Below are 14,302 nucleotides of genomic sequence, written 5' to 3'. Positions count from 1 at the left end.
TTCTACAACGAAAACAAGCTCGCACGTTCTATGAACAGGTATCCTGATTTAATCTTATTAAACCAAACTGTGAGGTTCATCACGCGCCTGTTTGTCTGAGGTTGTATCACAACACACATGCACGTTCCCGTCACTGGTGTTAAATCCTGTCCACATGTGAGTGAAGCGCAAGTCCTTCCGGGTCGGGTTGGATTCCCCTCCTGCTGTGACGTCGCGCTGTGATGACGCACCGGAAAGCGACGCGAGCACAGTCCAACTCTCGCCGCGGGTGGAGCAACTTTCGCTCGAGCGATCTGCCAAATTTGATGCTATCTAATACATTCGTTTATGCCAGCTATCTGTGGGAGACTGTGAACCCGTGAAGGGGTCGCGGTAGAATTGGTCTCCTTTAGTGTCTGACTCCTGTTTTAAGAGTATTTTTTGAAAGCGAGAAACTGCGAGAACACACCCACAGCAGTGACAGACCGCGGGAAAATGTCGCTACTTCCTGTGCAATGAAGTCTTGGCGCGACATTACAGTTGTAAACAACAGGAGGACGCATAACAATACGCAAACAAGTAAGTCAACCAATCCACTGTTAGCTTAGCCTACTGTAATATTCGTTGTATTAATGTCTGGCCAGTGCATATTGTTTACATTAGCATCCGTAACGTACCCACTGAATACTTTCCCCGGTAACGTTATTTCGTTACTTCCAGTCCTAGATAATACATTGATACCAGTAAAGTTTAATATGCAGTGTTTTAACTCATCCAAACTTGTTTATAAACAACAATGACATATACAGTAATGTTACAAAATGCCACAAACAAAAAATCCATTCTGTACTTTGTATAACCTGATTCAAGTGTACATTTCCGGAGAAGTCGTTTGAGTTTAGAACAGGACGATAGTCACGTTAGCAATAGTGATGTTAATGTTAGCTTGAGCCTGAGCTCACAGCTTCAAATATCCGATGAAAGTTAACGATGAAGCTAACTTTCCACACAGAATGGGAGGTTAACCGTATACTACCTCTTACTTACTTTCTGTCTAGCTCTGTTGTTGAAAGGTTTTGTTTTTCGCTGTTTGCTTTGTTTGGCCAGTAATGTAGTGAACAAAAGAGGTCTAGCTAGACCATTATGTTCACCATGCTAACAGCACAATGGCTGACTAGCCTCCGTTTGTCCACTACAGATAATACCTAAAGAATGTTAACCTCATACATTGATACTTGTATATTATCTGTAGGAGTGGGCAATATGGATACATCCTCTATCACTGTATACACACTTGTATATTGCATTATGGATTTACATTGTGACACAGTATATATCATTATATATGTTTGGGGGAAATCAATTGAGAAGTTGCTAGTGATAGAACAGCCAAACATATATATATATATATATATATATATATATATATATATATATATATATATATATACATCGATGTGTTTAAATAATAATAATAATAATAATAATAATAATAATAATAATAACAAATTGTATTTATAAAGCGCCTTTCAAAGCTAAAAGCAATCTCAAGGCGCTATATAGATATATCTCTATAGATATAGATGTGTGTGTGTGTGTGTGTGTGTGTGTGTGTGTGTGTGTGTGTGTGTGTGTGTGAGCATTAGATTAGATCCTGATGAGCAGTTTGGCACCTCATATGGCAGCCCTGCTATCAGTGTATGAATGTGTTTGTGAATGGGTAAATGTTATGGTAAATCCTTTGGAGTGGTGGAAAGATTAGAAAGCTGCTATATAAATGTCCATTTACCATTATGCAACCAATAGCATATTTTTCTCTAGTTTGTAACCCGAGCCTTCTCTTAAAAATGTATAGTAGTCTCAACGTACAAGATGAGACTGATGACATTATCAGGGTTATTTTCAAAGCTTCTCGAGAGCCACTGAAGTCATTTAATACAGTTTGAGTTGTACTGCCCTTGACTATCATGTCAATGCTGACCTTAGTTTATATGTCAAAGTGGTGGAGCTCCCCATTAAGATTAGCCTATATATTCTAGAATCAATTGTGGATTTAAATGTGTTCTTGTTTATTAGTGGTCTTGCCTCTGTCGTTACAGGTTAATCTTCAGCCTGTGTTAAGTGTGTTCTGGCGGATATTTGTAGATTGGTAATACATATTGATTTTCCTTTGGCATTGCTTTAAGGAACTGAGCCAAGGGGATACTTGGAAGAATGGAAGACAATGATGCTTCTGGTTGTAAGTAAAAAAAAAAAAAAATACATTTACTCACAGTGACATTTAGATGTATTTATTGTTATTTGCGTATTATGAGGAATGTTAGTTTGTGATAATAACGTTAGCATATAATATATAGTGTAGGCGTCTCTACCCGTGGCACAAGAAGTTGTTTCACTGCAATTCTCAGTCACAACATTATTGTACATATGAAACTGAAATTCATCAAAGAATATTGTGAAATTCATGCCTGAAATATATTTCAATTCTACAAATTAAATCATTTCGAAATAGTTAATATATGGAGTATATATTGTTCCCGACATAACTAGTTATTCCCTCTATTGTATTTTAGTGTCTAAACAGAACAAAAGAATGTAGCATTAGGGAATTAATGTGCAAGTGATTTTGGAAACATTTTTAAAGGGTTTATTATATCTGTACAAAACTGATGACTTGCACTAATACATGTATAATATCCACAGCCTTTGTACCGGATGTCAATGAAGACTCTGTGGATATCTATGATGGCCTGGATCTCGCGTTTAGCATCAATACAGGTAAAAGTCCTTTTTGAAATGGATTTACTTTTGTCTGCTATGGCACAATATTATTACTACCAATAGTATTATTGTATTCTAGTGCTTGGAAAATAGTCCAGCACAGATTCCTTTGTCCATTATTGAGGCTTTATAATTGCGATTTATCTTATTTGTCATGTTTTGGTTTATTACAGAGAAGTCATCTCCTAAGGCTTCTCAGCTGAAGGACTCGATGGATCTTTATGAAGAACTTGTCACAGAGGAACAGCAGAGCAGAGAGTCCTCCTACTCTGAGGTGAGGCTTCCTTTCTCTCTGTTGTGGATCTGTTCTAGGCCTTTCATCCTGAAGGCGGAGCTTAAGATTGACCTGTTTTTGCTTGGCGAACATGCGTTATTATAATAAGTTAAGGGTTGCTAAAGGCCATTACCCCAAGTGAAGGAGTTCAAGTACCTCGGGGTCTTGTTCGCGAGTGAGGGGACAATGGAGCGAGAGATTGGCCGGAGAATCGGAGCAGCGGGGGCGGTATTACAGTCACTTTACCGCACCGTTGTGACGAAAAGAGAGCTGAGCCAGAAGGCAAAGCTCTCAATATACCGGTCGATCTTCGTTCCTACCCTCACCTATGGTCATGAAGGCTGGGTCATGACCGAAAGAACGAGATCACGGGTACAAGCGGCCGAAATGGGTTTTCTCAGACGGGTGGCTGGCGTCTCCCTTAGAGATAGGGTGAGAAGCTCAGCCATCCGTGAGAGACTCGGAGTAGAGCCGCTGCTCCTTTACGTTGAAAGGAGCCAGTTGAGGTGGTTCGGGCATCTAGTAAGGATGCCACCTGGGCGCCACCCTAGGGAGGTGTTCCAGGCACGTCCAGCTGGGAGGAGACCCCGGGGAAGACCCATGACTCGGTGGAGAGATTATATCTCCTCACTGGGAACGCCTCAGGATCCCCCAGTCGGAGCTAGAGGATGTGGCCCGGAGAAGGGAAGATTGGGGTTCCTTACTGGAGCTGCTGCCCCCGCGACCCGATCCCGGATAAGCGGTAGACGATGGATGGATGAAGGGTTGCTAAAGGACCCTATTATTCATGTCAAAGGTTTCCCCCAGGAAATAATTTGTTGTGAAGTCACCCACACTGACACATCTCATGTCATTGATCAGTTAGTAGACGATGGTCAGAGCCATACTCACTAAATATACCGTATATCCTGTGATATACGTCTCTGCATTGTTCCCTGACGATTGATGTTTTATTTTAGATAACTGTATTACACTTTTAGGGTGACCATCTCTGCCATCAAATATTTTGGGAATAATTAACTTTAAATTCAGATGTTTTGTATTCTCAAAGATTGCAGATCATACCAACTATTCTTAACACAGGCTCTACTTTCCAGGTTTGTCTGAGCTCTCACTTCATCTCAGACTCTTCATCATCAGATGGAGCTGGCACAGGTGTCTTCAAACAACGCTGATAGTTTCACACTTAGGTCACAAGTGGTCATATATGAGGGAGAGATTGTGAGTGCGGCGTGTTGTTCCAGACAATTAAATAAGATCCAGTTTGTGTGCTATATCTGAGTTTGAAGCCTTGTTAGATCTCTAAAAGCGGCAAAACCATAACTGATAGAAATACAGTGTTCATGTTACAAAGTCTTTACTCGGCTTATTTGCCAGTTGAATCCTCTGCGTCGTCATGACTCCTGCTGAGCCAACCCATGACAGGCTGCATTTTACTTTACTTTGCAAAGTCTAGCAGTTTGGTTTAGAAGTGATGTGTGAGTATTGAAAAGCAGCTCCAATAGATTCCCCCCCGACCAACAGTCTGCTGCGAATCGTCAATTACACGCTTAACCTTTTTTCATTATTCGGCGTCATTCACAACATTAGTGTGTTTTTAAAGGAGTATACCGATTGTATATCACAATGCTCTGAGATGCAGAGTGATGCTGTCAGATGGCCAACTGTCTCACAATCCTTTTCTATGTTTGCAGTTGAAGTCCAGATTCCAAGCAGCTCAAAACCAAATTAAGGAGTTGCGCAGGAGAGTGGAGCAGATGGAGACACAGGTTTGTTTTCCTTATTGTTCTGCTGTTTGAAAGCGTTGTGCATCATTGCTTATGATTAAGCTTCACACAGAGTCCTGCATTTTAAAGTAAATGCTTATATATTTCACTAACCAACTGTCATTTTGTGGAGAATCATTATCTTCAGCTTTTACTTGGTTGGATATGTTGACCAGCCACAAGACTCAAACAGTTGTCAACATTTCTAATGCTGAAATGGAAAATGAGTAGAAAACCAATTCTTAAACCAGCATGTTTCAATTCTCTATGATTTATTGCCACGGATGTGACGGGGACAATATTGTCAAAGCATCATTTCCCACTTACTACTTTATTTGCCTTAATTGTATTTAGCACTGGTAATATGCCATTCAGCTTAATACAGCAGTAGCTATGGATACACAGGACCTACCACTTTCCCCCACCTCCCACCGTAACACCTAAACAGCACACACGTTGTCTATGCATCAAAATTGATCTTCAAATGCTTCCACTCAGGTCGCTGTTTTTCTGGGGGCTGAAAACATGGGAAGTGATCCCAGAAGAGCCTGATGAGGAAGCCTTAGTGTTGCAGTGAATAGTTGTCAAAACCCTCCACAGATTCAACAGCTCTGACACGTTTTCTTGTCTCTCTTTACAGAATACAGGGTTGAACACTGAGAACTGCCGCCTCAAAAAGAACATCTCTGCACTTCTACAAACAGCGAGACAGGAGGTGACACGGAAAGATGCTGAGATTCAGAGGTTGAACCAATTGTAAGTGATTCTGGTGACTCATCATAACTGTTTCATCTGGTTAACAATAACTTATAGGGCTTATAGGACTCTACAATGAGATGATCAAACAATTCCAAGCAGGAAATATAAAAGATTATATAAGCAGTTCAATTAAGACAAGCAGCTTGTTATTTGTGATGATTGCCTTTCCTCTGTGTTCTGTAGACAAAACGCTGCTTAGATTTATGTTAAATAATTAAAACCTTTGTTTCCCCAGGTCCGACAAAGGTCACCATCATCACCAATCTCGCTTTAATAATCACCGGGATCAAATTTCCTCCAGTCGGACGTCCGCAGGCAGCTACATGATTAGGCCACCTCCACCCTCCAGTCTTCTGCCGCCTCTGCCGCTTCCTCTCCTATTCATTCCTCCTCCTCCACCTCCCATGGAGGATCATCCTTCAGGCGATCCTCCTCAACTCTCCAGGAAAGAAAGTGATAGTTCCACATATCAGCCCAGCAGGAAATCCAGCAGCACTTCATCAACCCAACATAGTAGGTCAGACAAACGCGAGTTCAAGCACAGAGAGGAAAAATGTCCGAGTCAAAAACTATCAGAATCAACAGACAGGAGACAAAGAAATAGCTCAGAGCCCAACAAAGACAGTTCTGCCTCTGACAAAAACAGGTCTCACAAAGTAGACAAAGACACAGGACGAAGATATGACTCCAGATCATGCAAAAGCAGGAACTACCTAAATGTTGAGGGGCACCACAGATCAGACCGGGCTAAAAGTCCTCCACAAGAGAGTGCCGTTTCCCTTGATGACAAGAAAGGGAGAAGTCGAGAACGAAGACCAGACGCAGCCAAAACGTCCACCTCAGACTCAGAACATAGTGCAGCTCATAGCTCTAAAGACGGCTACAGTCGAGATCATAGAAAAATCAAAACCAGTGATGGACATGTCAGAAGTTCAAACTCAAAGGACCGGAAAAAGTCCTCTTCAACTCAACTTGCTGAGCGCAGCCGTGAGTCCTCCAAAGAGAGGGGAGGGGATAGACTGTCAAGGATTGTCCAAAGAAGGAGGATATACGACGTGAAGATAAAATCAGCAGAAAACACAAGACGAGCTCTCCGACCAAGATAGACAGAGAACGTGAGAAAGCGAGACCAAAAGAGTCAGATCCAGGTAAAGAGGATGTCAGTAGTAAGGAAAGTACAGAAAAGACACAAGAGGCCTTAAAAAGATCATCCGAAGAACCAAGTATCACTGAGAAAAGCTGTGTGGAGGAAAATAGTCCAAACAGGAAACTATGTTTCATGGAAACATTAAATCTAACCCTTTCACCAATTAAGAAGCCGCTGCTGCCTGTCAGCCAGGGCAACCTCACACCAGTGGAGGTAGTAGAACACGTACCAGATGATGAGAGTTCACAGCCTAACATCGAGGATATGTGTGTGATTGATGAAGTTAATAGCAGTGAATTAGAAGCAGGGTTTGAAGATGTTGCAGAACAACCTTCAGAAACCCCTAAAACTCCATGTTCTGAAAAGACACATAAGAGGTGTGACTATGCGAAAGACGTCCAGGAAAAGGACGAACACCACAGTGAAATTCCTGCAGCTGACGGGCAACTTGAAGACGATTCATTCCAAACTTCCTCGGCTCATGTTTATGAGCCAGATACTGTGAATCTCACACCAACATCACCAGAAATTAGTTCTCTAAAAACAACAGATATTTCAAGACACGAGGACAAACCCAAGCTGGCGTCAGACAGCCAGGTGGTTGGTTGTGGCCCTCTGCAGGCTACAGATGGTGACAGTGTCACGCCTGGAAGCATTTCTAAACAACACACAGGAAATTCTTCACGTAAAGTAAATTCCGCAAATAATAGTGATCAATTTATTGCTGTTACAGACCCCACTGTGCTTGAACCAAGTGTAGAAATGAAGCGTAGAACTCCTAAAAGTGTAGTAAAGAAAAGCCTCTCTGTAAATTCAGTCGAAGAAGAAGAAGAAGCTGCTTCACCCTCAAGAGAAAATCCTGTAGCTGAAGATGTTCCTCACAAGGCCAACCACAAAAGTAAGCAAAGTCCTCCCATAATTCTACCTCAGGACTGTCAGCAGGGACTGTGTCCTCCTGCGTCCATTTCCCTTCACATGAAAGATGCTTGTTGTGAGCAAGAGGGTCCTAAAGATGCAGACGCTGTATCCAGTACAATAAGCCTTGAATCACTTCCACAAGAAGGGCTAAGTCTACCGGAGGCTATCTACGTTTTAACACAGACAAATGAAGACAGCAATGACGGCAGTAGCATCGCGACTGAGCCGAGCTCTTCCACTGGCTGTAAGGTCAGCAGTACGACAGAGGAGACGGCTCTGCCAGGGAAGCACAGTGACCTCACGTTCACACCAAAGAAGAGCTTCACTCCTGGAAAAGGTTGTGAGAATAAGGTTGAGCCTTCCAGCTCTATGCCAATACTCCATGATGAGGATTCCATGATGCGCACACTGAGCAATCTGAAGACAATCCCTGATGCCATCAGCCCTCTGAGGAGCCCAATACGGATAACCAAGAGAAATCACCTCCATGTTCACGGCAAGCCAGGGCACGTCAAGAGCCTTCAAAAAGGTAAATAAATACCTCACATTAAATCTTACACACATGTTAGATCCGCAAAACCAAATTATTTTATTTACATAAAATGTAATTTAGATGGCAAATGGAGATCTTAACTTATCTTAAAGGAGAACTCCACTGATTTTAGTAGAGATGCCCAAATCGCGTGTTTTTTGCCGCCAATATTTATAGTCTAAAAATAATTTCAACCGCCCGAAGTCGGTGTAAACCGTCAAAAATTCTAAATGTTATCGTTTTACTTTGTTATTGTCCTCCTATAGTGGTTATTTTCATAAAAACACACCATTAAAATGATTGTACAATAAATGATTGTATATTTGCTTTGATTAAAGAAATGCGTTTAAATGATGTATTCTAAGCTTCCAAGAGCCATTCTCTATTTTATATTGCTGTGAAAACAACTGTATTTATTCAAGTTTCTAGCCAAAAACTACATTTTACAACTTTACATTTGATCACATCATAATGACATTATAATTAGCCTTTGCCCAATACTCATATTTACTCACAATGAAGCATTATCAGAGATCGGCGAATAGAATCTCCCAATCTCACATATTTACTGAATATCGGCAAATGACGATCGCCGACCAATCAATCGGGGCTTATAAAGCCCTTTGTGTTTCCAGAGACACAAAATAAATGTCCTCAAGTGGGTCTGAAGACCCACACGTTTTAAAATTGAGAAAATCTGGAGGTTTGGAGTTAGACAGAAGTGAGTTTATCAGTCCTCTGTAGCCCGCTGCTGATCTCTGCTGGAGGATAGAGGCTCTTTTAACTTTATTCTCTTTCATTCTTACCGTGTCCTCATGGGACGCTTCTTTCTCTGACGGCTCAAACAGAATGAATCACATGAAAACTATTTGAGATGATGGTCTAATAAATATCTGAAACCACAACCGGTCTTTGTCTTCATCAGTACTACAAGTATGCGGCCAACCTGTGGAAGCACATTGCATTCATCAAACGGAAACATAATATTGATGTTTTCTGTTGATTATTAAGTTTGTTTCCCAACCTGATAATTACATGATCTATATCTGTTTGTGTTAGAACGATCATTGGAAATGTCATGGTAACGTTATTATAAGACGGACTTGGACTTGTAATTACAGATATTACATTTGGTAATGGTAGTTTGAATTTTTAATAAGTCACAGGCTAAATGTGTGTAGCAGCAGGGGGTGAGACTGCAGGATTGCACATATGGTTCAGTGTTTAATGGAATGCAATGAGCGGTTGCAGACGCACACATCCCCTGAATCCTACACACAACAGCCTAAGTAGATTAGAGTGTGTCTGAACAATCCACACAGCTAAAGATGCCTGAACAATGTTGCCATTCTACTGATAATGCTTCTGACATGATGTAACTGAGCTCAGTACATCACACTGCCTCAAACCAAAGAGGTTCTAAATGCAATCGTCCCCAGGTACTGTCCTCAAAGCGGTGGCTTCTCAAATGGCAGTAACATGAGATGCTAAATGTTTTTCTTTCTCTCCTGTGTGCAGATTTCTCCAGCACAGCTGTTGACGACACCTCAAAGAAGTTGGATGTAAACAAAGAAAACAAATATCCGGGTTCTCCAGCGAACCATGACACACAGAACCTGGTGGACAATGTTTCCGACCTGCCTTCAAGTCTCTCTGACACTGATCTGGAGGAAGGGGAAATATTAAGCGAAAGCGATGAGGTGGCGACAGGTTCTCCTGTTCCTGCAACCAAGAGGGTGAAGTTAGCGCGACCAGTCAGAAATAAAGCGAGTCCTAATTCTGTGTTAAAGAGGAAACCTGAAGAAGGGAGCGGTTCATCCAGAAAAATGAATGAAACGGCCGTATCGACACGAAGTCCGAAGAGTCGCTTTAAAACAGTTTGCCCCGCGGCAACCAAAGCTTCCTTTTCTAGCACAGACGAAGTAATGGAGACATTCAAGGTGGTTCGTACTGAGATTCGAAAAAAGTACATGAAGCTTCATAAAACCTTTCCCAAGAAGAGCTTCTACGGTGTGATGGACAATTTCCAGGAGTCCTATTTAGAATTTGTGGATGGGGCTAGTTTTGGTCAAATATGCAGTCAGGCAGGGGAGCTGAAATCCAAGCTGAAAACATTGATTGCATCTGTGTTTAGCAAACTATCAAATAATGGTATTGTGAAACGCATCTTTGAACAGCAAGCAGTCGATCTGAAACAAAGGTTGTGGGACTTTGTGGACGTCCAAGTTGACTACTTGTTCAAGGACATTCACACTACGCTGAAGAGCCTTTGCAAACCAGGAAGAGCTCAGGCCGAGGACAATGGGCCCAGTGGAAATGAGAAAGTGTCTAAACAGCCCCCCGTAAAGAAGCCACAGTGTCAACAAATGGACGTACAATCGGCTCCGAAAAGCATTAATTGGATAGTGCCCTGTGCTGTGGCGCCGTACAAAACAGGCCTTGGAAGCAGAGGCAAAGATATCAGAATCACACAAGTGGAAAAAGACCGGAATGTTGACCCACATCCAATAAATTGCCCAAATACACAAACTGTCGCCGTCTACCTTCCTCCAAAAAATATAACTTCAACTCCAGAGAAAAGTACCAGAACTTCTTTGTTAGTCCCTCAAAATGGTACTTTGCTTGACAAAACTGACTTTGAGCTTCTCACAGAACAGCAAGCCTCCAGTTTAACATTCAACCTGGTGAGAGACTCTCAAATGGGAGAAATCTTCAAGTGTCTCCTGCAAGGATCTGACTTACTAGAAAACAGTGGCATCACTGGAGACAACACGGTGTGGTCCCTCAGTACACCAAGGAAGGATGGAGAGAGACTCATCAGCATCACTACTCCAACGAAATTTGACTCTCCGTCTAAACTGTTGTCCCCGATGAAATTTGGGACTCCCTCAAAACTCATCGCAACATGGTCCAACATTTCCCCTCGCAGGATATCGTCTCCTCGATCCAAAAATCAGATCCACCTGAATCCAGCTTTATTTGATGAAAACTGCTTGTTAGAAGTGCCATCAGAGAATAGAGCTCTGGCTTCACAGAGGTCATATTCCATTCTATCTGAAGACCTGGCCGTCTCCCTCACCATTCCATCCCCTCTCAAGTCCGACAGCCACCTCAGCTTCCTACAGCCATCAAGCATGCACCTCATGTCCACTCCAGACAGCGTCATCAGCGCTCACATAAGTGAGGATGCTCTGCTGGACGAGGAAGACGCATCAGAGCAAGACATTCATCTCGCCCTCGACACCGACAACTCCAGCTGTGACTCCAGCTGCAACGAAGTACTCGCCACACCTTTCGTGTTCAAGCCTGACCTGCCCATGCAGGCGCTAGTGATGGAGAAGTCCAACGATCATTTCATTGTGAAGATCCGGCAGGCGGCCACAGGTGCAGATACCACGCTCACTGCTGATGACAGCTTAAGTCAAACACTAACAGAAGAAGACCAGCAACATAGAGAAGATAACATGGAACATAAAGACAATCGAGCAAAAGCAGTTTTGTCCGAGAAATCGCATAATCGTACTCATTCATACGCTCCATCAAAGAACAGTCCGGCTGCCACTGACGCAGACATCCATCCCTCTCAAGATGAGAGTTTAACACTAACAAAAGACTCTTACCACAAACAATATTTGTTAACTCAACAAAACACCTCAAAGCTTTGTTTTTCTGAGGATTCACAGAAGCTATCAGAGAAAAATCTGCCTCAAACTTCTCCTTCAGACAACAACTCGCAGAACGGTGCTCAGAGCTCTGAACATTTCTTTGGACTGATCGACCAGGCAACCAGCAGAGAAGAGATCACAGTCGCTGATGAAAACACGAGTCAAACACGCCACAGAGAAGAAGACATGACAACTCAACAAAGTCCCTCAAAGGCTCTTTTGTCCAAGTCTCAGAAAATAATCTGTTGCTCTGAAACTGTGGTGTCACAAAACGGTTCACATCCTTCTAATGAAAGCTTTGAAACGGATGAAGGACGCCGAGTGTTGGCGTCACATGTTTCAGACTCCGGGACAGAGGAAATGGAAGAGTCAGAAAGAAGGCTCACCGTTGCAGAGGACACTGGCAGCACATCAGAGAAAGACCAAAGGGATTGTAACAAAGGTCGAAAACGGAAGAAGCACCAAGAGAAATCAAAAGCCAAGCGGTTCAGAAAGAAGGAAGAGGAGAGTGCAGACGAGATGGTGTCTTACTGCAAGCAAGATGATGGTGAATCCAGATCCTCCCCGGCATCTCTGTCCCCCAACAGTCTCCATGCCAAGAATGTGATCAGGAAGAAGGGCGAGGTGGTGATAGCATGGACCAGGTCAGTAGTTGCTTCTGTGTTGAATCGCATTACTTGCAATGGTTTGCCATTTTGACCAATCCTGTCAATATTTCAGAAAACATTGTGTTTGGAAATGATAATTATCACAAGCCTTTTCTGCTTGCAAAGCTTTAATACAGACTCGCTGGTATATAGTGATGTGGAATAACTAAGTAAATGTATTGATGTACTGTGTTTTAAGGTCAATTCTAAATGATACTAAATAAAAGATATACTGCATAACAACGACATATACTTTAGGTACATTTTGATGACATTTCTTCTGTATTTATACTTAAGTAAGATACTACTTATAGCTGAATATTGCTTCCAGTCTTTATGCTATGCTAGGCTAATGCCCTCTTGGTTCCCAACCTCCCAGCCACCTGTAAACTCAGACTACCAACTTTAAATGTTTTCCTATTTAAGTTTTACTGGGACCACTATAGTATATTATCTCTCACATTTGTGTAGGAGACACTGTAAGAACATGCATGTAAAGACATGATGGTAGTAGCAGCAACACACTTTGATTGTCACATGAAAAGCACTGTTTTAAACTGGATTAATGCTAACGACCTGTACGCTGCTTCTTCCAGAGATGAAGATCGAGCTATTCTGATCGACTTGAAGACAAAAGGTGCTTCACGTGAGACTTTCTCTGCTTTGTCAGAGATGCTTAATAAGCCATCTAGCGAGGTAAGTTCATCTGTTTTATTTTGCGTGTTATCTTTGAGTTATGAGATATGACAGGCTGTGATGAAGGAGCATACAATAACTGTTAACTGTTTTTCTTTTATCAGATCGCTCACAGATTTTACCAGCTCATGAAGCTTTTTAAGAAGCGGGAGAAGATGGACCCTTGATACCTCTGACTGTTGCAGTTCTTGTATTGGAGCGTTTCCACACACATACTGTGGCACCAACACCGGCATGGAGACTGCTGTTCATGTGACTTTGTGCTTGAAGAAGTGAACGCAGGGTGGTGAGTCGTAACGTAAGCGGGACGTGAAGTCTTAACGCAAGCGGGAAGTGAAGTCGTAACTCCCTTCACTGTCCGTGAAGGTATTTTGTTTTGGATGTGTTTATAAGTGTGACAAACAGGACTCTTCCTCTGCACAGCTGATGAGTTATATTGATGTGAACAATCACTAAAAGTAAAGCTAACATGAGTGTTCTTGCTTTTGATGCACTTTTGGGGTTGAATGAATCCACACTGCAGTCTCTACTACAGCATCAGGTCTGGGTGTGATGTCTGGTCCTCACAAAAGCATGTAACGTTGTCCTCAGTGAAGCATCTCTACTTGCTTTCCTTTCGCTGCATTTGCAGGTATGATGCATTGCGAAAATGGTATTCCTCAAGTTCATCGTACATCTACTCCTAAACTTCTGTTCCTCTCAGTACAGTTTGGAAAAACTGCCTTTCGGAGTAAGACGCTTCCAGCTTCCAGTGCTCAAATATTTCTAAATCAAGTCACATTTTTAGTTCCTAAAGTTTGTGGAAATGTTCACTGGAAGCAACTTGAAGCATCACCCATGAGTAGACCTCGAGCTATGGGACTGATAGGTTGGTCCATTTTATTAGAATTCTGTATTGTATATGAATTTATATGAATTATTTGGATCTTATTTTTATGGTTGCATTTGTGTGTGATTGAAATGTTTGAAGGACTGTTAAAATGTTTTCATGTACAGGACAGTACACTTATCTGTTAATACAAATGACACATTTTATCTGTGGGCCTAACTGGCTTTTTGTTTGGTTCATCCCATCACTTGGAAACAGAAATTACAATTGTGTGTAATTCTTTACTGAAAATAAAGTTGTATTTATTTA

At 42.0% G+C, this 14,302-nt stretch overlaps 1 protein-coding gene across 1 annotated transcript; it reads left to right on the top strand.

The window, feature by feature from the left end:
- The first annotated feature begins 192 nt into the window (after positions 1 to 192).
- casp8ap2 (caspase 8 associated protein 2) lies at positions 193 to 14,302 on the top strand. The gene is given in 11 exon segments (XM_029425691.1): positions 193 to 558; positions 2,166 to 2,218; positions 2,683 to 2,757; positions 2,934 to 3,034; positions 4,729 to 4,803; positions 5,441 to 5,556; positions 5,795 to 6,579; positions 6,582 to 8,153; positions 9,675 to 12,465; positions 13,065 to 13,164; positions 13,269 to 14,302. Coding segments are annotated over 10 exon segments (5,703 nt in total). The 5' UTR covers positions 193 to 558; positions 2,166 to 2,193; the 3' UTR covers positions 13,332 to 14,302.

This window comes from Cottoperca gobio, chromosome 24, assembly GCF_900634415.1.
Source record: "Cottoperca gobio chromosome 24, fCotGob3.1, whole genome shotgun sequence".
Taxonomy (NCBI): Eukaryota; Metazoa; Chordata; class Actinopteri; order Perciformes; family Bovichtidae; genus Cottoperca; species Cottoperca gobio.
The sequence above is the reverse complement of the archived record's forward strand: the minus strand, read 5'-3'. Positions and strand labels throughout refer to the sequence as shown.